Source organism: Xiphophorus hellerii, chromosome 19, assembly GCF_003331165.1.
Source record: "Xiphophorus hellerii strain 12219 chromosome 19, Xiphophorus_hellerii-4.1, whole genome shotgun sequence".
Taxonomy (NCBI): Eukaryota; Metazoa; Chordata; class Actinopteri; order Cyprinodontiformes; family Poeciliidae; genus Xiphophorus; species Xiphophorus hellerii.
Window position 1 is genome coordinate 16359109 of NC_045690.1, and position 26123 is coordinate 16385231.

Here is a 26123-nt window from a genome sequence, read left to right on the forward strand (position 1 = left end):
CTCAATGATCGAGATGCATCAATATAAAAGGAAATTAGACTTTTTTCCCCACATCTTTGACTTTAAATTAATTTGTTGGAGTCCAAATAACTATGATGACTGTAATTTATGGCTCTCAGTAATTAATTAATGCTGATCCCTGTATAATAAGAGTAAAGGACTCCTTTTGTCTAAGCTTCACACATTATTAGAGAGAGGGGAACAGCAAGACTCGATCGGGAATACTTGAAAAACCATAAGCAACATTTACTCTCCATTTCCCACAAATCAAGTCACGGAGCAGGTCTGAGGTGTTAAATATGAGTGTTTTAATTTAACTGGAGTGCGCTGGAACTGTTTGCCATCTCACATATACAACCTGCTAAACTGTACACATTCACAGCTTCCATAAAAAATACATCTTCATATACACAGCATTTACAGTATCATACAACAGAGCTGGAACAGGGTCTTCAGGGGATCCTCTCACACAGCAGTCCCGTTACAATGTGTGCGTTTCGCTCTCCTGCAGCGGTCACTGTCTCGTTTTATATCAGGAGCTGCAAGCCTGGGCCGGTTCGGCAGCAGCCGCGTTGACTCGCTGCCATCTTCCCAGCATGATGTTACAAATAAATCAGACATGTGCCGAGCTGTGCCGCCTTCATTCTTATCGTAATCATCTTGGGCTGTTCTGCAACTTCCTTTTTCTTTTCTGCTAATGTCCGTTCCACTGAATGTCGTCGTACATTCCCTGCAGACACACACGACGGGGAAAAAAACGGATTACCCAACCAGTCAAAATTTTGACACTTCAGTCAGTCGCTCTACTCCAACTGCGATTTCAACACACCTCTTCGTCCGACTCCTCCGACGACGACTCCTCTCCGCTGTTTTCTGATTCAGAGAGATCCCTCAGGTCCGGATGGGTCACCGGGAACAGCTCTTTCTGGATGTCGCAGTTGTCCAAACCGTAGGTGAGGTGGAAGGGAGTGTGTCCCCCGGACGACAGGAGGTTGGGGTCTGCTCCTTTCCTCAGGAGGAGTTTGACCAGAGCGAGGTTCTGCTGGTCCACGGCAAGATGCAGCGAGCTGCGGCCGTTGTGCTGCTCCTGTGCAACAAGGACGTCGTGTTAAAACCAAAACATTCTCCACGTCGGCCCACATTCTGCGTCTGGATGAATCTGCTTACTTTAGCGTTGATGTCCGCTCCGAGGTCAACCATTTTCTCCACCAGCGAGAGGAAACCGTGAACTGAAGCCAGGTGGAGGCAGTTCTGACCTGCATGAAACAGAAGAGGCGTCGATTAGAACCGACTCCTTGCCAGCAGCGTCCGCCGTGCCGGCGCCAGCGTGCCTCGACGCAGTCTCACCGTTGTAGTTGCAGGCGGCCATCGCCGTGTGCAGGTGCTCCAACCTGCAGTTCTGTGTGATGACGCTGAAGCAGTACAGGTTACCGTGGCGACAGGCGATGTGAAGAGGCGTGTCGCCGCTGTTGTCCACCAGCGTGGGGTCGCAGCCGGACGCGAGGAGACTGGAGCACACGTTCGGCTGGTTTGTTATCACTGCTAAGTGGAGAGGAGTCTGTGGGGGAGGCAAAGCATTTATGTTACACTATTGATCGGGATCAGAGCAAATAAAATGTTAACAGAGGAGAGGGGAAGATCACATACCTGTCTCAGGTCATTCTGTGCATTGAGGAAAGGTGTGTTCTTTGAAAGGTCAATCATTTGTTTGATGTAGTCCTTTGCTTCGTGGATGATGGCCAGGTGGAGCAGCCTGCCGAGAAAAAGGTAGAAACAAACCCCCGTTAGACAACAAAAACAGAAAAGGGAACAAATTCTTATACCAAGAATCTGATTTACTGCCTGGAAAAGCATGTATGCACACAACTCCACTTGCATCAACAGGCTTATTTTGTATTACTCCCAGTGCATGTTTCAAATAGTTTTTTTCATTATATTTTAATAAATGGGACGTCCAGAACTGAGCAGCCAGAGGCATCTTCAGATGGAAATTGTTTAAAAGCTGAAAGGGGGGGTAACATAATGAAAATCTAAATAACAGATTTCAGCAACTTTATAGATCTATTTTTTATTTTTGAATAGCAGTTTTAAAAATATATATTTTCATTATGTTGCAGGAGTGAAAGTGCTAGAATAGTTAAACTAAATCTATAGTGCACACAGAGCAGTTTGCTTTCAAGTACAAGGTGTTTATAGAAATTTACAGCAATAATGTTAAATATCCAACTTTATAAATCACTATTATCTCTTTCTAAAATCAGTTTTATTGCCATTTTCTTATTTATGGAAAATCAAGACAATTAGTCCATCTTTCAACAGCCTGGTGGAATAACAGGACCAAACAAAAGGTAAATGCTCCCTTTCAAATTAGTGTTGTAGTTGAAATTCAATGAAGATATTTTGTAACAAATAAATAAACTAATAAAGTTTCTATTTCACCCTCTTGGTAAAAGTTATCAAAAGCAGCTGAGCAACATGCAGCTTTGGAGCAGCAGGTTCTTCTTTATTAATATCTTATAGGTCTATTAGAAATATACCAGAATGTGAATAATTAACTATCACACCTTTTTAAAGTCTATATGTAACAGAAGCATAATAAACTTCAGATATTTTTGGGAGGGCTCTTATAAATAATGGGGGCCCACCTTTGGAGACTTTCTGGAGACGGCCCTGCCAGCAGTTTAAAAAAAAAAAAGGAAAAGAAACGTAGTTGTGATTCGGTTCTGCACACGTTTAATCTTGATTTAAATGTTTTGAAAGTTTTATGTTATTTTTGCTTTGGTGTAAATAAAGCACTTTACATCGTTTTAATTAAATTCCCTTTATGGATACTCTTAAGACGAGGGTTATGAGCGCGGACTACATTTCTGTGCGGAGGAATAACATTGGGACAAAAATAACAAAATTTAGGGTTACTTTAGGGTATTGTTTGTTTCCACTGGTTTTGAGACAACACATTCTCTGTCAGAAGACGGGTTTATTCGTGGTTTCTCGGTATTTATATGGTAGCACTTTAGGGAAATTTTCCCAGTTTTCCCCTTCTTTGCTCTTCACGGGAACGCGCGTCGGTTGGATTCCTTGGCGGCGCGCCCGGGACTTTCCCAATCTGACCTCCTGATAAATGGCCTTTTTGTTTACTATATCCACAGCAAGAAAAAAAAAAAATTACTTTGAAATCAAATCAGACCCATTAACCGGGCTTTAATAAAACTGCGACTAAACCTCAATGCTTATAAACAACAATAATAATAATTCCGGGCTAATGTAGGCCTGGGTTTTATGGAGGAAGGCATTCCCGACGGGGAACGAAGGCATCAAATTACCTCAAAGACCCAAAAGTGAGGCCCTGCGTCTCAGGCGCCCCCGGTTATATAAATAAGCATATAAATAACCCGGTGGGTAAAAAACCTACGTGTCTCCCTCGTCTGTAGTCTGCGTCTGCCACTCCTGCAGCGGCTCTTCGGTCCGAGCTGCGGCCTGCTGGCGCTCACTCTCCAGCTGGAGCCGATGGAGCTCCTCCGCCACAGCCTGGTACTCTTCCTCCTTCAGCGAGTCCACGCCGCTGTCGAGCCGCTCCTCCGTCGACTGGGCCGCTTTCCCTTCTTTAGACTCCCGATTGTAATCCATTTGGTTTAATATACTGGCCCGGTGAAGGTCCATGTTGGTTCTGGCAGTCCTAGTTGTACTGTGGATGAGCGTGCGTGCGCTGCAGCCTGTAAATGCCCTCTGCGTGTATCTGGCTGCAGAGCGGGCGGAGTTAACACATAGGTGGGGGATTTCCACCAAACTGACAACTAGAATAACTTCGCAAACACACAGCAGAGCCAGAGAGGGGATTTCTGCCCAGACTTGAATAATAAAAACGCTTCTCATTGAGCATTATGCGTTTGCAGGATCAGAGGCGGAATTAGTAAAACAAGGGGTCCGAGGCACGCATGCAACAGCACCCCCCCTTTGTGTCCCCTTTCTTTGTCAATAGTTTGTACAAAGATGCAAGGTCATAAAAAGTCACATAAAGTCTTAGATTTTATAATCTAAGTTTAGATTTTCAGTGCTTGGACTTAAACACATTTTCCCTCGTCATCTTCTTTGTCTTAGAATGTGCTAGAGGCATTTTTTCCAGAAGCTTCCAGCTCTGAATAAGGGATTTAGTTAAGAGTCTTTAGAGGAAAAGAAAACAGCAGGGGTCCCCAAAGAGCTCTAAAAATATTGCAAAGTCATTCTATATGATTTTTTTTCTATCAGTATCATATAGAAGCTCAGAATAATGGAGCTAAAAACCAAACTCTTTTTAAAACATGCTAAAAAAAAGTCCTGCTTTACCACAAGTCCTGCAATATGCAGTTGCATAGACATAAATTAGAATATTTAATTCTAATTCAATATCTTTCAATGTACATAAATATAAACACCTTTTATTCATCAAAAACATCTGTTATTCCATAAACTATAGAAACTTTTTCCTGTTTATCCATATTAATTAAGTTAATATTTACTTTGTTTCAGTGTATTTTTAACGGGAACTTTAATTTAATACCATGCAATCTTTAAGAAAACAGTTGACTATTTTAACAGAATAGCATTCCCTCTGTTTTTCCCCATAGTGTTTATACAAGTGCCTCTCAGTAAATTAGAATATTAAAGTTTATCTAATTCAGTAATTCATTTTAAAAGGTGAATCTCAAAGATTATCTTCACTTTAAGTGATATGTTAGTGTTTATGTCTCTTGATTTATATAATTATCAGGTAATGAAAACCCAAAATTGATAGAACATCATAAGGGATTTTTAATACACAAATGTCTGCTTATTGTAAAGTCCATGTACTGTACAAAACACACTCATGTTCTGGTTCCTGTGGCTGGAAATAATGCATCACCGCAATGTCTGTCACTCTACTAAGTGTTAAGGAAGTCCAGATTGCTTAATTCACGGCTTTTTGACAGAAACTACATTTTGTGTTTCCATTTGTTGTAATCTGTACTCATCAAAATGAGTAACCTCTCATAAGACAAATCCTTCTCTGCGTCACGCATGTATGTAACATAAATGTAACTTTTTGCACTGAATTACTGAAATAAATCAACATTTTATGTTACTCCAATACATTGGAGTAAAAATGTACCTGTATAAATCATGCAAGGTGATTCATATGAGTCTACAGCAGCAAGAATTTTGATGGACAGTTAATTTAATACACTGCAAGTTTTATTTCTTTTCAGATTTAAAATGCACAACTGTTTAAACATGGATTACAAAGAGGTGATCTTGGTCGATGATGAGACTTAAAAGGTCGGCAAATCACTTTTTTTTTTTTTTTAAGGGTCAGCACAAACACTGACTTTCAGTCTGGGTGTTATGACACTGTGACGAAACCACAGACCCTATGATGTAGGGAAACCAATGTTCAAATAAAATAATTTCAAAATATATATATATTTTAGTCCACCTGCCCCAATTTCACAGGAAAGTGTGTAATTAAAGAGGCTGGGCTTTAAAAGTGTAATTTCAACCTGGAACCCACCATGAATAAATATGAGACTCACTGTTTGAAGGTATTGAAGGTACATTACTCACCTCAAGCAGCTGAGTCACATGTCTGGAAAACACCTAAATAAGCTGACAAGGTGATGTTTTTTTTACCTGCTTAAGCTGCAACATAAAGTTACACATTAAATATATTGTCTTGTTTTTTTTTATAATTCAAGACAATATGGTCCAAAAACTGGTCCAAAAATGTAACTTACTAGAGCTTGCAGAAAGTCTGCTAGGACGTTATTTATTGTGATTATAGTTGAAGAGTAGAAAGCTTTGTCATGACAACCATGTCAAGGCCAAGAAAGTCTTGTTCATAATTTTGCATCCTAATATCACATGTATTAGCTATTAAACTAACTTCTGAGCATGTATTCAGGACTTAGCATGGCAGGATTCGTTATATTATTTACAAAATTAAAAACAATGTCCATTGTAAAACACATCAAGCCTGGCACAAAATGATTACAATTTGGGGCATCAGAATATAAAATGAACTTTGTCTTTTGCTGACATTCCTTTGAATAAGGACTGAATGTTTTGTAATTAATTTCCCAAATCTCTCTGGAGTCACTTAAATAAGGTAAAACTAAAGAACAGTGCAGAATGTTAGGCTGGTTCTGTGTGAACAGAAAGGTGTTTGGTAGTGAAACTATGATAGGCCCACATCATGAACTGTGAACTGAAATAGTAAAACCCCGACTCATCATGTCTACTTTTCCATAGACGGACATTCATTCTTGTTTAAAGAAAAAAGCCCAACAGCCGCATAACGTTCAGATAAAAATAAGGATAATGCAATTTTTCTTAGTAAGATTTTCAAATAAAGTTCAGGTTAATGACTCATTTTCAATAGTACCTGAACCTTGATAAGAAACTGGTTTTAGGTTTATTAATCCTATGAATTTAGTAAAATGTTCTTCAAATGACTGGAAATGCATAGTTTTATTTTAATTTCCGGGGGAGCAGACCCCACTAGGACTGTGTCACTCCACAGCTGCTTGTGTCTCATTAATGTTAGCAGATGTTGGCAGGCATGATGTGGTCTAGAGATTCTGTTCCAAACTGAGTTTATACACCTCTGGAAAAAATGTAAAGTTTCTCTGATTTTACTCTTTATAAGTATATGTTTCAGTAAAATGAACATTGTTCTTTTGTTCTGTGAATTACTGACAACATGTCTCTTAATTTTGTGTGTGAATGTATGTAAATAAGCAGTTAGATTTAGAAAACCGCACCAACAAATATCTTCTCATGGGTCTTAGACCTGCTGGGGGCTAAGCACCTAGAATCGCCCCTGACAGTAGATATAACCTGGTGGGTAAATACAAATAAATGGAGAGAGGTGATGGTGGAAAAGCTTTATTTCTGCTAACTTAGCTCATAGTAAAGAAAACAAAAAGCTCAATTTCTCAGATAATTTGACCATTACAGAAGATACAAAAGGATTTTATTGCAACAATCTTGGCTCACAGAAAAGCAACTTGGATCTGTAACAGATTGCGAGAGCTTAATATTAAAATGAGTTTTTCTTTGTACCACTGACTGCAAACCTTTTTCTCTTTAGGTGAGGTACTTGTGAAGTTGTCTGTGGTTAAGGAGAGGCTCACCTCAAGGAATGCAACATGTTTGTGTGTGGTGGCAAAGGCAGCATTTATTCATGCTGCTTTAATAAATGTTTTCCTTTAACTCAACTTTTCACTAATATGTAAGTATGGATGCATGGTGTGCTGTGGTGGCACAGGGGTTAAGCACAACCCATATATGGAGGCCTTAGTCTTGTCGCAAGTTCGATTCCTGGTCTGCTGACCTTTCCTGCATGCTTTCCCCTTCTCTCATCACCCGCTTTCCTGTCAATTAACTATCAAATAAAGGCCACTAGAGCCAATAAAACCTTTTAAAAAACTATGGATGCATGACTCTGTGAACAGCAATGAGTCCTTTCAGTTTCAGCTAGCCCTCCTTTTGAACCTTTTCTGTCAGAAGTAAAATATTTCTGTATTACAAACAAGTTTTTTTTGTAATATTCTAGTTTTGAAGAAGCTGATAAAACTGTTTTGTGTTTATTTGAGTCCCTGGTATCTTAGCTACTTTTGTCTAATGTGCAGAATTTATCTGCTGCAAGCCAGGTTTTCATTCTAAAACTATTGACCCTGCAGGCAAAAGCATCACCTAAAGAAGCTGTATTTCATTTGCATGCCATTATTTTCAAATTGGTTTGGTGCAAACTGTTAAAAAGTGTCACTCTTGAATATCGACATGCTACAGGAAGGGAAACAGTTTCTCTTTTGATGAGAGACAGGAGGCTGGAAAGTACTATAACTGCACCTTTATCTGCAAAGCCCTCATAAATAATTCAACAAGTGTTGCTCAGCAGCTCTGCTGGAAACGGTGGGCCGGACTGCAGGCCCTGGGGGGGCTGCATGGGAGTTTCTTCTAAAGGTTAGAGTGTTATTTCAGACGGTGTTTGCTGTGCAGTGTGATGAGTGAGGCTACAGACGAGCAGTGGAGTTTCCCCCCTTACACCCGCGGATGCTGACCACACGCCAAACTGCAAGCAGTTTGTGCTGAAGAGGTAGAAAGTAGTAAACGTTTTAAAGGCCAATGAAAACCACAAGAAAACATCCAGAATAAATCATTGCTGTGCGTGATCTAAAGTACTTCAGTAGCTCAAATCGAAGGTTGCAAATACGCAGGTTATTTTCATTTCATGAATAAGAACCCCTAGTAGTCTCTTGCAGGACTTGAAATTCTTGATTGGGCTTGCAAGACTCCACAAGGTTGCGACCGATCCCTTTTTGCAAAACAAATAACAGCCTGAACATAATGTTCTGTGGGCCTAACGGGGAAACTCCAAGCTTCCTATTGTTCATTCGAGCGACCAGTCAAACCAGGAAGCTCAGGCCTCACTCTCAGCACTTTTTTTGTTTATGGTCACATAACAGCTGGTTGGCAGGACGTTAAGAAAAGGCAGAGACTTGCACAGAGGAATTCACAAGGCAGGATGCAAGAAAAGCGGCCACTCCACTATGAAAGAAAACAAAGAGTCGACTTTATCCCACAACTTATCTTATTTCTTTTAATGCATTTTTTAAACATGCTTTGGAGAGCAAATCAAATACTTCCAGGTTTAGCTGTCTGGGAGTTTTAGTTTGGATTTCTGCAAACATTCTAAGAATGAGTGTCACCATTTTAGCTGAACTGGAGGCCAGTCATATGAGACCAGTGACTGGAAACCAGCATTTGAAACAGCACAGGAAAAACTCCAACATGATGAAAACATTCAAAGCTTCAAAATGAGCAGGGAAGGGAAACCTGCATTTAGCTGGATTTATGTGTGTGATGAGGTGTGTGTTTTTTTTTACGGATATTTGTTTATGCAACCTGAGTTTATGGGATTATTAATATTTGGAGAGTTCAAGGTGGGTAAAAAAAAGTCAGCTGGCAATAATACAAAAAGAACCATCTGATTGTGAGATACAGTGCATGCAAATGAGAAAAATTGCCCGAAGAAAAAAGGTGCAGTCCGGGATTCGACTTGTACTAATTGTTTCTGTTTTATTAGTTCCAGGAGATTAAGCCACAAATATTTAACCCTCAGGCATCAGACGAACCAGTTAAACTATTTATCTCAAGAAATTTCTCCAGAAAAAGTGGCACTGAAAATGATAAAATTATAGAACATCTTTTAACTTTAAGACACCAAGATGCATTGATTGATTATCACCACAGATTCAGACAAGACTTTCCAGCAAAGAGGCAAATGCTCAACAATCAACAACTCAACTGACGTTAGCAGCTTCTGATACGGAAAAACAAAATACATCTGGACAAAATTTTGTGGGACAAGATTGAGCAAGATTTGACCCACAACAACAAAATCAGTCAAGTGAGGTTTTTAACCCTAAGTATACTGATGCAGCTCTCAAGCACGGTGGTTGCTGCATCATGCTGTGGGGCATCGCTGCCAGTTCATAGAAAAAATAAAAACAAGAGAATTACCTCATTCTAAATCTGTATATTCTCTGTAGTGTTCAATTTATGCAAGTTGCTGAAGGTTTGTTGGTTTATTGTTCTTATGTTGCTTTTAACTGGAGTTGTTTGAAAAGTGCTTTTAAATAAAATGCATTAATATTAATAATATAAAGCATGCAAACATTTGGAATGGACTTTTTGGACCTCAAATCTATTGAAAATGTGTGGACTCTTCTCAAAAACCAGATGCATGTCATGAGAGCAACCAGTTTAAGTAAAACCTCCAAGAATAGTGATCAAAAAATCCAGACAGGATTATGCCAGAAGTTTCTTAACTTGCTGTAAGGAGAATATGTTCAAACACAAGAATCTTATTCTATATAAGAAATCATTGCAGTCAAAAGTTGTTGCTATACTGAGTGGAAAAGAAAAAGTTTAAATAAATCACATACAGTGAAAGCCCAAAATGAATAATCGAGCTAATGGTGAGTGGATAAAAACGTCCGACTGAAGCTGTAGAAGAAAAATGAAATCCTGAGTCATTCAGGAGTCACTTTGAAATGATACTGCAAGGTCCGACTCAAGACGTGTCTGAGTGGTTTATCTCTCACCTCTTAAGAAAGAAAAGCATCTGTTAAATATTTGTAAGATCATTCACAAACCTGTGGAACATGTCTGTGTCAGTGGGAATCCCTGGGGATTCTGCACAACGTGCACAACACCAGCTGATTCATGATGAATCACTCAGCCACACACTTTGATAACACAAGGGTCAAAGTGAACAGTGACTCATTAAAAATGAAGTGTGACAGGGAGGTTGGATCAGCCTTCTCACCTGTTTCTTTACCTGTTTTTCCACTTCCTGGGCCTGTTGGTGGACTTCACAGGCAGATTCTCTGATTCCTCATTCAGGCGCTCTACCTTAGACACACATGACTCACTTCCTCTCCTGTCTGGATATTTCTATTTTAGACAACAATGTATATATATATATATATATATATATATATATATATATATATATATATATATATATATATATATATATATATATATATATATATATATGTATGTATCTTTTAACCACTCGATATTAAAATCTTCTACAATTTGTAATCAATTCTCTAATTAAGATTTTTCATATATTCAGCCATTAGGGAATGTCAGAAAAAAATTGCAGTCAGGTTAATTTTTACTTTTGTTTAAGGCAATTTATAATCACAGCTGTAAAAGTAATCCCTTCCAAATCTTTATGATTCAGCTTTAAGTCTTTAAATTTGGTCTGGAAACTCACAGCACCTCTTCCTAATTACCCTGGAATTAGGAAGACTACTGGAAGCATTCAGACAACTTCCTGTTTACTAAATGTTAATCAGACATTAGGCAATTTTTGAAAATGTTTTGGGCTTCCCAAAACAACCGCGATGGATTTATGCAACAGAGACGAAACTACTGAGTAATGCAAGAAGAGCCTGGTGATCCTCCTCTTGCCCAAGAAGAGGATCAACGTCGTGCTCTGGTGTTCGTTAAGGTGCTGACTTTCATCTTCACGTGAGAACTGAAGTGCCTGAAACGTTTCCTTTAACTATTGATTAAAGAGTTAAAATCTGCATGTTTGTTTTGAATTATTGCAATATAAACTCTGTGAACATATATTCATATTATTTAATAATCTGAATTATTAAATAATATGAATTTTATTTATATTATTTAATAAAATAAAATAATATATTTTTATTGAGACTGATTATTCCTACACAATAAAAAGGTCTAGCACAACTGATCAACCACTACGCAACACATAAAATGTGTTCAGGCATCATAGATACCAAATAATAATGAACATTATTTGGTATCTATACTAATCTATACCAAATACTTTCTACTTCCTGGAATTTATACTCCAGGAAGTAGAAAGTACAAGAATGCTTGAGAAGCAAGTGATGCCCGCAACCTGATTTGCAATGACAACAAACTATCTGCTTTGTACAAATTGGAAACATGTCTGCTTGAGTTGCTGTTGACTTCAGGTCTGACCTTGAAGAAGCTGAACTTACCTGATCTGATGAAGCAAAGGTCAATCAGCTGGCTGATCACAGCATGTATGTGTACAAAACATTGTAAAGATTGTTAGCAGGTTATTTCTATTTCTCACCAGAACGTGACTCAAAAATTCAAAGATTTGACAGAACAGATAAGGGGGAAAATGAGCTGTAGTAAAATTTCACCACTAGATGGCGACAAGTAATCAGTTTTCTGAGGAGAGTCAAAACCTGAACCCTGCAAACAAACCGAGCTATAAAAATCGATTTTTAGGAGTTTGTTTCTAAGAAAAAAAACAAAAAAAAAAACTTTCCATGCGAAATCGGAATTTGAATTTTATTTGTCTTATTGTAAGAAAGAGAGGCCTTTAAATTATTAAGGCATGTTGGGGGTTTTTAAATAAGAAAAACAACATATTTTTTCCCATTAAAACCAATAATGCCATTTGGTAAGCATACCCTAAATGGTACCAATATTAAAGATTGAAAATAGTAACCAGGTGCTACTTATAAAATGTAATATTATTAGCAATTTTTTGCTCTGGACAATAGTGGAAAGACATCAGCAAGGAATTTAGAGAAGCAGCCGTTGCTGAGGATTTCCAAACTATTTGCAATCTATTATTGACCATAGAGAAAGATTAGTAAATGGAAAACATTTTATCTGCCAGTCTTCCCAGTAATGCGCAACGCAGAAATTCAATGCAAGATCAGACCATGCCATGTAGAAAGGAAAAACCTTCATCTCAGACTCTACAGGCCTCAGCTGGCATCCCCAATGCTAACATCCGTAACAGAAAAGTAAGAAAAAGAATGAACATGTGTGGCTTGTTTGTAAAGCGGTGAATTAGAAAATCTTGTCTTTGTCCGAGGAAAAATGCCAGCAAGGCCTAGAAAAAATGTTCTTTGGACAGATGGGACCAATTTGACCATAATGCACAAGGCCATTGAAAACCACAGCAAATATCAGTCACAGTAGCAGATCAGTGATGATTTGGTCTTATTTTTCAGCCACAGGATCCCCTTACAGCCCTGAAGTTGACCATGTAACATTTAGAATATAAAATGTTACAGCTCATAATAGTAAATCTTAAAAAAGCCTGAACAAACACTGCTTATTTGCAAAGGGTTTCCAGATGATCTAAAATCAAAATGGCAGCACATCTGAGATTTGCAAAGCGACTGCGTAACTTTGAAAACAGTCGATCCATCGCAAACAAAATACGAGAGAAATGTTGTTAAAAACAATAAACAGATATTAAAGAATGACTGAAAACTGATCAGAAGACTTCCCGGTACGTCCAGTCGGGCTGGAAGGTCCAGGTTATTCCAGACAGACGGATGGACCGGCTGTTCAAGCTGCAGTCCTTAGAAGATTGTGACTGAGAAGCACAGATCAATAGAGTCATTTCCAGCAGTCTGGGGAATTATCCAGCTCACTGCCCACCGATACCATGCAAACTAAAGACACACATTCACACACACACTCTCCATGTCCTAAAGCCAGCAGCCTCTACACACTGAATCGATTTATATTTTTACAGGAGATTGACTGAGAGAATTTAGCCCATCTTCAGATGACTGAAAGCTGTCTGCTTCATGTTATTTCAGCCCTGACTCCCACCTCGCCCTTTCGTCTCATGATGTGATCTGACTCCTTTAGGTGTGCATTGGTGTTGCACTAAGATAAAGATTTTCTCAATCTTCTTGCAGCAGAAGAAACATCACCATCATGTCATCGGTGATGTGGTAGAAAACCTCCAGATAAAGGTTGAATTTTAGGCACAAACGATGTGAAGCATTCAGTGGCTTACAGAAGCTTCATACCTGTTGAATCGTATCATTTTGTCAAATTAAAACCACAAACTTCAAACTATTTCATGAGGACTTTCTATGAAAGAAGTCATAATTAAAGGAACCACCTGCAGAACTAAGAGAAACTGTGTTTTGCTTCACTGGAGATTCCTCTAAATCAGGGGTGTCAAACTCCAGTCCTCAAGGCCCAGTGTCCTGCAACTTTTAGCTGTGCCTCTGCTGCACCACACCTGGATAGAATAATTAGGTCATTAGCACGGCTCTGGAGAACTGATCTACACAAGGAGGAGGTAATTAAGCCATTTCATTCCAGCGTTTTGTACCTGTGGCACATCTAAAAACTGCAGGACAGCGGCCCTAGAGGCCTGGAGTTTGACGCCTGTGCTCTAAAGCATTGTTCTCAGTCATCCTCAGATAATAAACTTCTGATACAAAGACGAAGAACTGGATCTGGCCAGATTAAATTAACATTTTGAGAGACGGGGGATCAAAAACCCAGCGGTCATTTTAACTGAGCTTCAGAGATCTGATGTGGAGACAGGAATGCAGGCCTCCACTGATTTTGGCTTTATGGTGGAGGCACATTCAACATTTATTTTATTTTAATTTAAAATCTTGCATTCACTCTGTCAATATGTGACACTGAGTGTAGAATAATGCATGATTGGTGTTTCCACATCCTGACCAGCAGTGGTACTCTGAATCAGATAGTTTACAGAATTTTAAGGGATAATATAGATTTTTTTCAATGCTGAAAAACTCATATTGTGATTCACAAATCACTCTGCTGTTATAATATTTCCATTCCTCATTTACTTTGAATTAATACAATAAAAACATTCCTTTGTTGTAGGTGTGTAAGAAAATAATTATTTGTAAGTCTTGGAATATTATTTGAATGTTTTTGTCATGTTGTCATTGTTGAAATCATGTTTACTGCCTAACATGCAAACATTTGATCAGTAAAGTTAGCATTGAATCTGGTCAGAGGCAAACAGCTAACTGAAGCTGAAATCTAAGCCCAAAGTTTTTCATGAATAAATGTTTTGATATGTAAAATAATTTATTTTAAAGCTATTTTGTCACTATTAAAGTCAGATATTTTAAGATTTGCAACTTCAGCTACAGAAAAATAGGTGTTTGAAAGAATCTCTTTCAAAAGATTCTTTACATTGTTTTTGATTGCTTGTGCTTTCTCAGATCACCAGAACAAATGTGTTAAAATTTGGTTTTAAAAGTTCATATTTTAATACTCTTAAGAAATTTCCAGTGCAGTTTTCCCAGGATATAAGGAAGAAGATTCTGTGATCCAATGAAATATTATGCTTGGAGAAAACCTGCTTGGTGGTAGCATCATGCTGAGTTTTGTTTTTATTTTTATTTTAAATAAATTATTTTTCTCCCTGAAGTGGCTCATTTTAGGTGCAGGAGGAATACCTCCGCTCAGATCCCTAAACTTATCCTGCAAATGGGTTTCAATAATAAACTGAGAGGTTTGTCTTTCCCCTCATCCTCCTGCAAAAAAAAGCTCCAATCTAAATTAATCTCCCACTCCCACAGGCTGAAGAAGATTGAACTCCTCCACTTCAGGCAGAGACATCAACGATTTTTTTTTAAAGGACATTGGAAAAATAAGAATAAGAAAATTTTTTGGAAATTGCTGAAAATAATTTCTGAAATCTAATTTTATATGCAGGCATAAAAAAAAGAGTTGTAGAGTCTCATCTTTTAGAAATATGGGCTCACATATTTCTGTATTTTTTAAAATACTGTTAGTGTCGTATGGTTCTTTCATTTTCAACTTTATACTTGATCATGCTTGTTCTCAACTGCTTTTTAAAAATGTATTAATTTACTTTCAATATTTTAGTGGTTGAGGTTTAATTAGTTGTTTACTGCGGGACTCTTTTCCTCCATCCTCATCTCTCTCTACCTCTATTCCCCAGGCGGCCCTATACTTCCAGGCACCGACCCACGTCTGGCCGGGTTGCAGAGCTCCTGGCCCGGCCCGCAGAGGGGCCCCAAAGCCCGGAGGGCTGGATGACGGACAAGAAGCACCGATCTCTTTCCGATCTCTTATCAGCTACAGCAGATTCTCGGGGGACTCATTCAGGAGGAAAGCAATGCCCACGGTGTTGTCACACATCAGCGGCACAGAAACGGTCATTAGCGGTATTAAAAGAGATAAGATCGGGATCCGAGTCCCATGGGAGCCGTTTCTATTTGCACACTGAACTACACAAAGAATTGGTTCCGTTTTTTCTCTTGATTGGTAGCAGGCAAGCCCAAAACCTTGGAACAGCTCCCAATGGTAAGACGGGCAAAATAAAACCAGTATGGTCATAAAACACCCCGGGAAAAGACATGAATAGGAAGAGAAAGCGCAGTGAATGACAAATTAGACGCATGAGTGAGAACTCAATGCAGAAAACGTGAATAACAGCAGAACATCCGCCAAGTTGAACACAGCCAACATTAAATCTGTTACTTATCTTACTCGGTATTCTTGTTTAAGTCTACCCTGAAAATTTCGAGTCAAAAAGCAAAAACAGAAGCAAAACAATAATTTTAAATGATATATTTGCTGCAGAAACAACAATTTTAAATTTATATCTATTTTGGTAATACAATTCTAATTACATGGACGCCTTACACTCGTTGATTGACAATGATTATGGCTTACAGCTAAGTAGTGTTCTTCAAAATACTACAACAGCAATAATAATAAAAAAGATTTTTTTTTATTACACATAAGTTACGCTCAGCATAATCATAGGGGAAGATTGTTGACTTTATCAGGCAGAAAGTTGTTGACATCCTTAACAAGGAGGGTCTACAACATAAGGTAATGGCTAAACAAGCTAGCAGTTTTAAAGGTGCTTTAACTATTATAAAGTTGAGTGGAAGGAAAAACTGTGGTTAAGATGAGAAGGTACCAGCTATATGGATGAGCAGCAATATGGGGAGTAAAACAGTTTGGTGGAGATTTGCAAGCTGATTGGCTGTAGTTGGCACTTCAAGAGCGACCATACACACACATGCGTGCGCGCACACACACACACGCACACACACACACACAAAACTGTTGCAGTGCTTGTGTTGATCATCTCCTGAACCAGATGGGTTACTGGACGTTTGCCAAATGGTTTAAAGTCTTCTTTATAGAAAATTTTGCAATCCAGGCAACTGAAGTCCAGACTAAAGTTTCCACAGGCTCAGATGATTTTATGGTGCCATGTCATCTCTTGGTGTTGCTCCACTTTATTTTACTGTCCAAAGTAATTCACGCTTTCTCCTTCTGACAAGTCCTTTGGACATGGTGATGTCATTTTCAGCAGGATTTGGTACATCATGCCCAGGATTCCAAAAGTATCAATACCAGATTAATCAATATCATATCGCCGTGATAGATTGGCCATGAAACTCACCTGACCGAAACGCTACAGATAATTTGGGAAGAGGAAGATGAGGGAAACCAGAGCCACCATCAGCTCAGCCGCATATTGTACTTTTCTTCAGACTGACATTTTTGTTTTAAATGTTTCTCATTGATCTTATGTAATATTATTTTTTTCTCTAAATTATCAGAAATCACTGTCTCGAAATGTCAAAAAGTTGCGTTTTCTATGCGACATGTTTTTTTTATTTTTTGAGTCATTTAAACACCTTTATGACTCACTGATGTTAGTATGGGGTGGAAAAATCCCTTTAATTCATTCTCTAAAGCTAGATTTATGACGCTGTCTCCAAAGTTTGAACTAATTAGTGACAGAAAAACATTGTTTTCTCGCTCTCTCTCGTGCGCTCATCCAACCTGCGCGCGCCTCTCCATCCCTCCCTCTCTTCACTTCAAAGCTGCACTTCAAAGTCAGTCTCCACACACGAGCTGTTCTTTCGCAACATCCTCGCCATCATCACGATGCCTCGAGGATTCTTGGTAAAGCGGAACCGCCGAGGTTCGGCGACGTACCGCGCACGAAGCGACGGCACCGGCACACCTGAAGCGCCCAGCTGTGACCGGAGTCGCGCGGAGGCTGAGAGCTACGGTTCAGTGGGACTCTTGAATCACCTTCCAGGTGGAGCATCGCTGGAACTCCGCGAGGATCCGGGCAGGGAGGCGTGGAGCCCCCACGTGGAGCCCGCGGTGGAGGCGGAAGCTGACCGGCGCGCACAGTTACCGGAGGCCGAGGTGGACGTTTTGAGTGTGGACGGTGACTTCCCCTGTTTCTACCCACCTCCACACGAACCGACCATAAACAAGTCCTGTAGTCCAGTCAAACCAGTGGGAACGAGGCTGCTGGAGCAGCACGTGGAGAGCGAACAGCAGCCGTGCTCCCCGGTACCGGACCTACCGGACCTGCCGTTCCTGGTGAGCGCCGCACCGACCTCCGTGTCCGCTTCCATCGAGAGGCTGCTCGCAAGCGGCGGCGGCAGCAGCAGCAACAACCGTCTCCACGCGCAGTCCTATGGTCACAATGACAAGTACGACCCGAATCTGGCTCACGTGCACTTGTTCCCGTCTCTGACCCTGATGGGTCAAGAGAACGCCACAAGAAAGCGCTCGTACCTTGATTCGGACCACCAGAACAAACTCAGCACTAAGCAGACGAAGAAACCCAAACCGAACCGGAGACAGAACTTCGAGGATGAGGTCACCACGTCTCCGGTTCTGGGTCTGCGCATCAAGAAGGAGAGTCCGGAGCTGAGGAGGTCTGCTCCCACCGGGACTCAGCCCCTCGGAGAGTTTATCTGCCAGCTCTGTAAGGAGGAGTACCCCGACCCCTTCTCCCTCGCGCAGCACAAATGCTCCCGCATAGTGCGCGTGGAGTACCGCTGCCCCGAGTGCGACAAGGTCTTCAGCTGTCCCGCCAACCTGGCCTCCCACCGGCGCTGGCACAAACCACGTCCGGTAAACAACCAGGGCATAGAAGGTCACGCGAACCGGACCCAGCCGCTAAAGGAGGCACGAGCCTTCGTCACGCACGAGCGGCAGCCGGTGGACTTGGAGGGAAAGGAGAATGAGTTGCTGCGCGCGCACACCAATCAGCACCTGGACAGCTCCCGCGTGCTGCTGCTCCACGGTCGGACCCGAGACACTCCCGATTCCTCCTCCACTCACTACCGGAACCCGGACCTGCAGCAGCACGTGAGAGCCGCGGACAGCCCTCCGTCCGGACTTCTGCGTCTGACCCCGGGCGAGCAGCAGCAGCAGCAGCCGCCGCTGACCTTCGTCCGGTCCTTAGCGGAGGAGGAACTGTACGAGTGCCGCTACTGCGGGAAGAAGTTCCGCCGGCAGGCTTACTTGAAGAAACACCTGGCCGCGCACGAGATGACAGCGCGCGCTTCACCAACCCCATCGTCCTACAGCCAAGCGCGCGACACCGGCAGTGTCCAGAGCGGCCAGGTGTTCCTGTGTCACCTGTGCGGCGCGCGGTTCCCGTCGGTGGAAATCCGAGACAAGCACCGCGTGTGGCACGCGATGAGGGACGAGCTGCTGGCGGAAACGCTGGGGGGAGCGCTGGCAGCGGACGGGTTCCACGCGCACAGAGAGGAGGGCAGCGGCAGGGAGCGCGAGCAGCAACAGATCTTCACGTGCAAGTACTGTCCGTCCACGTTCTTCAGCTCCCCTGGGCTCACGAGACACATCAACAAGTCTCACCCCACCGAGAATCGACAGGTGATGCTGCTGCAGATGACAGTACGACCATAAAAAATGATCAGACTGATCGATTACCAATGACAGGAGCCAAACTTAAATGTAGATTTTGTTTTGTGTATTCGGACTAAGCTGTCCCTGTGCCTTTAATTTAAAACTTAATTCCGTTTTTCTGATTAACACGGTAAAGTAATCTTCAATTATATATCCTGTAATGAAACGCAAGGCATTAAAATCTACGTGGAGAAATTTAAATAGAATTGAGGGTCGCTGTCCTTGGTGCTGAAACAGCCAATAAACCGGTATGGACTTTGAAGCAATTCCTTATTAAGTTGATAGAAAAAAAAATTACGGTAACGTGTTTTGATAAAGTTTCAGCTCTATGATATTTTCATACAGAAACAAAGCATTCAATGTAACAGATTGCTACATAATTCATATCAGTATTGATTTTAAAAATGACTATGGAGTTAGAAATACAACCGAAGCTCCTAGAAGCTTGTACAGATCTATTTTAATATGTTCTACGTTCACTGTGTAACTGATTCCAAGCTACTGTCAATAAACATATTGATGATCACCTTTTTTTGTCACATCAATAAACATTCAGGAACCACAGGTACAAATCCTTTATTGTTAAAGTCCATTGTTGCACATTGACACTTTATTTTGTGTTTGAAACAGCTACACTGTTTACAGGTTTGCTGAGTTTGCGAGCATGTGTGTGTGTGTTTGCTGAAAACATGCAGTTAGTGCTGAAATGCAGTTTCTTTTTACATCAGTAGTTACAAACATCTGCCAACATGTGGACATCCAGAGCCTACAGAGGTGGCGGGTAATTCAACTTAAATGTGACTTTCTTCCTCATCTCGCAGAAGAAACATTTGTTTTATTTTATTTTTGGCTTATGCTTATCAGGTTTTAAACTGAGTATTGTTAAATTATTTTCCAGGAAACTGATTAAGAAAGGGACAAATTAAGAGATGATGAGCATGCAGACATGGGCAGATTTAAGAGCTGGGACGGAGCAGAATTCATAACAATAAATTGTATTTTGACCTCTAAAAATAATTTAAAGGGACCAGCACTCAGCTCAACTCTAAAACACAAAGGAAACATTTAATCGGTCTTATTAAAGAATGGCATTTTATCAAAAAAAAAAAAAAGTACAGTCCCTTTCCTTTCATTTATTTCTTCATCTATTTTTATAAAAATATATGGCTGAGACTGCAAAAAGAAAACTAAACTAATACTGGGCAATGGATATGTGAAGGGAAACCAAAGTAACATTTTCTCCAAATCAGCCCATCTAATTTGATCTGGAGATTTGTGAAGTCGCTAAACAGAGAGCGGATTAATGCTAAAATATACATATTCTAAAATCTCTTATCTTTGGCTCTCAATCTGGTTTTTGTCGTCTTTTCCATCAGGACCCATTTAGCAACAAGTGAAATGCTGGAGTTGTAAAACCTGACATCAGCTGAAGTCTGTGGAAAGAAAGTCAAACCAGAGAGACCCTCCGCCTAATTAACAATGTGAACTAAACGGGCTCATTTCTAAATTTCCAGATGATGAAGTGCAAACTGATGAAGAAAAATGCTCTAGTTAAATGTAACATTCTGTAGTGTTGACCTATGTTTTTATTTATAGCAAACACATGCTCTGAGGTTAAACCACAGTTTTGGCTTTGGCAGCTTTTCTTGTAATCTTATTTACACAACAAGCTTCGTCACACTGTACATACTCTCATAGATATCCACGTATCTAATATATATATATATGTATATATATATTTATACTCGTAAAGATATACAGAATACATATTTATAGTCAAAGAAGCAAAAAAAAAAAGAAGCAATCTTGTTTTTGGAGGGACAAATAAAAATACAGCATTTGACAATTTTGTTTGAGTGAAAGCACAATTTACATAAAAAAAGACAAAACAAATGCAATGAATATCAGTGCTTGTCCACAGTTGACAGCATGACCTAGGTTGTGATTTCTGAACCTTTCTAACTTCCACAAATATGTCTGCATTCGATAAGAAAAACACTTTCTCCTGCAGCTAGCTGCAAATATACTGATGTGTTTGTTCTGACGTTTCATCCAACCAAATGTCCTCTCTAGCATTGCTTGCAGAGCAGTGTATGATGTGGCACAGTTCATTTTTAATACGGTTTTGCAGTCTTGGTAACACAGGTGTTTGATAACTTCCTCACATGGCACGTGTTGGTGTGATCTAATACTGCACAGCTTAAGTTCTTCAGCAGCATTGGAGTGAGTGTTTTATGAAAGCAAAGCTGCAGATTTACACAGTGAGATTATACCAGATGTATATTTGTAAGTGCGTGTGTGTTCAGTGCAGGAAAAACAGCCATTGTTCACCCCTGATGGATGTGAGATGCGACACTAAGCTATATCCGTGAGGATGAAGTGATCAACTGGAGAGACTCAAGTCTTATTGGCGGATCCAGAGGACCGTCGCAGCTTCATCGACATGCGGGTCTTGCTAGTTCGAGGAGACATGGGGGACGGTGAGTCGATCCCGGCCTCCCCAAGAGCCGGACTTTCTCCCCGAAGCATCTCTAAGCAGGAGCCTAAGGAGTTGGGGGAGGAAGAGGAGAAGTTTGATGCAAGGGTAGGTGAGGCGAGCGGGGGGAAGGGTGGATGAGCAGAAACAGGATAAGGGGAGAACAAGAAAATTACATCTTATCCCAAAAAAAGGTAGACTGAGGCAGACTGCAGAGATTCTCAGTCAAACTAATCCAACAGACAAACAAAGGACGCAAAACGACTCACAGACAGGCAGCTACCAGACAGACAAACAAAACTACAGCAGAGGCTCTGGAAGCTCAATGTCATTTTGTATCTTTGTTCCCTAAATCCCTAAGACGTGCTGACAGATAGAAAAATACCATGAAGGAGCTCACCAGTCTGCGTTTTTAACACAGAAATACTTTATTAACAATAAATGGCCAATGAATTTTACTGATGCTAATTTGCTCAACTATTTGCAGCTTTTGGGGTTTAGTTACAAAAACATTAAAATGCTGTCGATGCTGTCAGACTACAGTTTTTTTCTCCAGTTCATACCATTCACAGCCAGCATGAAGGACCTTCTGCTTTAAGCCTCTGCTCTTCTCCCTCTGCTGGTTTAAGCTGTCAACAGGTTTAGGGACCATAAGATACAAAACGCTATGCTCTTCCGAAGAGAAGAAGGGAGAAAAATGGAAAAGAGAAACGCTGACAGGAAAGGGAGGTAAGGAAAAGTAAAGTGAAGAAGGGGAAAGTAAGTTACATCAAATAAAGTACACAAAGAAAAATAAAGTGAGGAAAAATTAAATAGGGCAAAGTAGGTTAAGTTACAGTTAAGGGAAGAAAAGGAAATTATGTAAAGCAACATAAGGGAAAGAAAGCAAAAGAAGGAAGGGAAAAGAAAAGGAAAGCAAGAAAGATAAAGTAAAGTAGGTTAAAATATAATTTAAATTGAGTAACATAAGGTAAAAACAGAAGAGAAAAATGGAGGAAAAATTAAATGAGTGGAAGAACATAAATAAAGTAGGAGGATTATAAGAATTGGGATAAAAGCAAATGACAAGCATGGATCACAATGTGGAACGAAGGAAAAAAGAAGAACAAGAGCAGACAGGAAGTGTGGGAAAGATGTAATTCAGGGAAACAGAGGAGGTAAAGTAAGAAAAACATAAACAGAGATACAGAAAATATGAAAGAAGGAAGGAGTTTGAGAGAGGAGAAAGAAAATACACAAAAATGAATGAATGACAAGAAAAAGAAACAGAACTATATGTAGTAAAGAATCTGAAAACATTCAACAAAGGAGGACAAAACACAGACCAACAACCTGTTTTACTATTAAGACACAAAAACCTGATTTATTTAAACTTTACGTTATGAGTAAAACATGATCAATACAGCGTTAGTTCAAAGTTCACATTCAGACAGCTTGTGTATGAGTGGAGGGCTGCTTACCCGCAGTAACGTGAGTGAGTGAGTGAGATAGAGAGAGCGCAAGAGCAGTGTGACGTCACATAAAAACCAGGAGGACAGGAGCAAACAGCAAGGTTAGATGTCAAGATTCACCAGGTCAGAGTGATGCCTCAGGTTAACAGAACAACCATGAAAATCACCAAGCGACTGAACGAAGAGGAGGGCTTAAAATGTCTCATCATTAGAGGAGGAAGTCTCACTTTCACTTCAGAGCAGTTTGGTGTCTAATATGGATCAAGTTCGGATCTGAATCCATGGAGCAAACATTAGCAGAAGTTATGGCAACATCAAACTACCCCGGTAGCCGAAAGTGAAACCTCCTTTTGAAGAGAAAGAGACTGCCGTTATTAACATGCAGACCTGCATACAATTTCAAAAACACACAGGAAGAAACGGCAAAAAACACAACGTGGTGGAGGAGTCGAAGAGAGAAACGTTAGGCTGGAATGTCAGAGGGACGAGCGAACCAGAGAAAAGCTTTTCAATCACGTAACCAGGCTTACCTTTTAGCTATACAGTGAGACAAAACGATCTAAAGGAAAGAGGGGAACAGAAAGAAAACAAAACAAAAAAAAGAAAAAAAATGAAGGAGGAAAAAAAATATAACAGCATAAAAGAATAAAAAATAATAAATAGAATTGGTGAAATTAAACAAACAAAAACAGAAGAAGAGAAGATCGTCACTTTACTGCTAGGGGAGGGGCACTGCAGGTTAAATCAAAAGGACAGAAAGACAAAGACGTTTTTCAAAGCACAGGATCTTTAATGTCCAGGTGTTGTTCACAAACTTATGATTTTGGGTAATATCTGGACTTATACATCAAAAGTCAAAATGTAAAGTGCCTGATCCTGTGCCCTGAAGTTTGCAACTGAAGCAAAGTACTGACAAACCAACACTGAGCAAATTACATCTGATTATAGAGTACATATTTCAGGGGAGCGAGACACACGTGAACTGGGTTATGCCAGATGTAATTCAGCCTTAAAGTAGGTTGATTAAGATTATCTTGGTAAAAAAAGATATTGATGCTTTAAACAGATTAGAAGGTAAAATGAGGAGCAGGAAGATATTTAGAAAACCCCACACACAATCACACATTTAACACTGAAACAGAAATACTACACTAAAACACGCCTGCATAATAAAGTTGCACCACTTTACGATAAATGTAACTTCCTGTTATTGATACGACGAATGGCCTACATGCAGAAGTCACTGTGAATAATTACAATTAAATGAGCGTCTTAGGACAAAGCAAAAGTTTAATGTTTTGCTAAAAATCAGTGAATCAGTGTAAAGATTCACAGAACAGTCACATATGATTCCCACGTGTGTGGCTGGCATCTCTATTGCCGATCAGATGTTGCCCAACTCCTCAGAGATGCTCTGGAGAGAGAAAAAGGCCGAGCGCAGCTTTGAATTGAAAACTGTGGCTGGGATTCAGACTGTGAGCTGCCAGGCTGTGGGAAGGGGAAGCGCTCTACTTCGGAAAAATTAATAATCCAACATAAGTGGGGACATTTTGATCCCAAAACGGAAGAAGTTTTATAATAACAAACAAAAATCAGTTCACTGAATTGTTTCACAAACGCTGAGGGGGAAAGGTGAGAAACACTGAAGTGTTAAAATGTCGCCTGACTGGGTTTCTGGCCTTACCTGTGTCGGAGGGCGGGTGAGTGCAGGGAGCTGGGCTGTAGACTCGAGCAGCGTAATCCTCAAACGTGGTTGGCTCCTGGTGGTGCTGCACAATGGTTTCTAGATATCGGGCTCGCTCCTCATAGCTGAGGTCGAAGTCAAGGCTAAACTTCACCAAAACGTTGTCAAGTAAAAGAAGCCAAAATTATATTTTTCTCCTAATCTTTTTTTCCTGGAGTTGGAGGATTTTGGTAACAATAGAAATAGGATCAGCTAAAATAAAGCACAATTTTTTTTTAGTACAGTAAGGAATGCAAGTTGTAAATATGTAAATTCATTAAATTAAGAGGCAAAATAATAAATTCATGATGTACACAAGCCAATACATACAATAAAATAAAATATAGTAAGATAAAAGAAATTCCCTTTAATGGGTGTATTCGAAACATGTACAATCTTGCAAATTAACGTGAATAACGACAAAAACCCCAAACCCCCCAATATGTCACGAAGAACAAATTTAAGAACCTGTTGGAGCTCATGCAGAAAACAGAGCATGAACTAAATAAAACGTTTTATTGGGCCAATTTAAACTTAAGAAAAATGCTATTATAAAGATACGTTTATATAACATAATTTATAATTTGCTTATTTAAAAATTGTTTAATCAAATGAAATCAAATATACTATACTAGCAGATCATAAAATTAATTTTAAAAAGAGAATCAAAACAGCATTATTTACTAAAAACTAGTTTAAAGAATGAATAAAAGTAAATGTTGTCATAATTTCATTTAAAATCACCAAGAGCCTATAAAATCAAATATTTTACGTAAAAGAATTTGGCAATTTTGTAGTTTATGAGCTTGCATAAAATAAAATTTCATATCCTTAACAGCTGATTGCTTTGTCAAGAAGTAACTAATGTATAACTACCTTTTTTGTAAACAAATTTATGTAATGACTAAAAACGACATTGACTGCAAAAAAGCAAAACACGTTAAATGAAAACAAGAATTCCAAGAAAATAGTTTTCATCTTATTTCATCTAATGGATTCTATGAAGAAAAATTCCCATGTGAACGAGAAAATCGAAACTCCAAACACTAAATGAAATAAACAAAATAAGACATAAACATGAGCACTTCCATCGCTCTCTGTCACACTGAGCAGCTCAGAAAGCGGCTCTGGTTTAAGCAGTGATCTGTGTGAATGAAAGGCAGAACTTCAACTGTCCACCCATTAGAGATAACCTCATTGATACAATGACATCTGCCCTCTCTTCTTTAGTTTGTCTCATACATCCAGCCATAATGACACACACACACACACACCCCCACACACACACACACACACACACCCCGACCAGCCCCCGTCATCCACCAATATAGTCCAATAGCATTACCATTTACTCATTGAGCTCCAATAACTAGGGGTTTTCAATGGGAGCGTGTTT

General features: G+C 39.8%; 3 protein-coding genes across 9 annotated transcripts in view; 1 reads left to right on the plus strand and 2 right to left on the minus strand.

Annotated features, from left to right (window-relative positions):
* Positions 1 to 286: 286 nt before the first annotated feature.
* Positions 287 to 3888, minus strand: nfkbiab (nuclear factor of kappa light polypeptide gene enhancer in B-cells inhibitor, alpha b). Its single transcript, XM_032547144.1, has 6 exons — positions 3413 to 3888; positions 1648 to 1753; positions 1348 to 1558; positions 1168 to 1256; positions 830 to 1087; positions 287 to 730 (listed from the first exon to the last, which is right to left on the minus strand). The coding sequence occupies exons 1-6, from the start codon at positions 3871 to 3873 to the stop codon at positions 695 to 697; spliced, it is 1161 nt and encodes a 386-aa protein (XP_032403035.1). The 5' UTR covers positions 3874 to 3888; the 3' UTR covers positions 287 to 694.
* Positions 3889 to 16868: 12980 nt separating this feature from the next.
* Positions 16869 to 19603, plus strand: insm2 (insulinoma-associated 2). The gene has a single exon (XM_032548310.1). It carries the CDS (start codon positions 17287 to 17289, stop codon positions 19075 to 19077), a length of 1791 nt encoding a protein of 596 aa, XP_032404201.1. The 5' UTR covers positions 16869 to 17286; the 3' UTR covers positions 19078 to 19603.
* Positions 19604 to 19637: 34 nt separating this feature from the next.
* The window catches only part of ralgapa1 (Ral GTPase activating protein catalytic subunit alpha 1), a 61610-nt gene continuing 55124 nt past the window's right edge, over positions 19638 to 26123 (minus strand). For 6 of the 7 annotated variants that reach the window (XM_032548303.1, XM_032548309.1, XM_032548308.1 and 3 more), the window contains 2 exons: positions 24689 to 24813; positions 19638 to 21620 (listed from right to left, as the gene is read on the minus strand). In XM_032548303.1, the coding sequence (XP_032404194.1) occupies positions 21475 to 21620; positions 24689 to 24813 (271 nt within the window). In that variant the 3' untranslated portion in view covers positions 19638 to 21474. Of the gene's footprint in view, positions 21621 to 23534; positions 23564 to 24688; positions 24814 to 26123 lie in introns of all 7 variants that reach the window. The other variant, XM_032548305.1, reaches the window with a different exon arrangement.

Excerpts from the sequence above, each read along its gene's own strand:
- insm2 (XM_032548310.1), top strand. The coding sequence starts at position 17,287 with ATGCCTCGAGGATTCTTGGTAAAGCGGAACCGCCGAGGTTCGGCGACG.
- nfkbiab (XM_032547144.1), bottom strand. The coding sequence starts at position 3,873 with ATGAGAAGCGTTTTTATTATTCAAGTCTGGGCAGAAATCCCCTCTCTG. Across the intron at positions 1,754-3,412 it reads ACTACAGACGAGGGAGACAC|GCTGCTCCACCTGGCCATCA; the intron begins GTAGGTTTTTTA and ends TTTTCTCGGCAG. Across the intron at positions 731-829 it reads CGGAGGAGTCGGACGAAGAG|GGAATGTACGACGACATTCA; the intron begins GTGTGTTGAAAT and ends GTGTGTCTGCAG.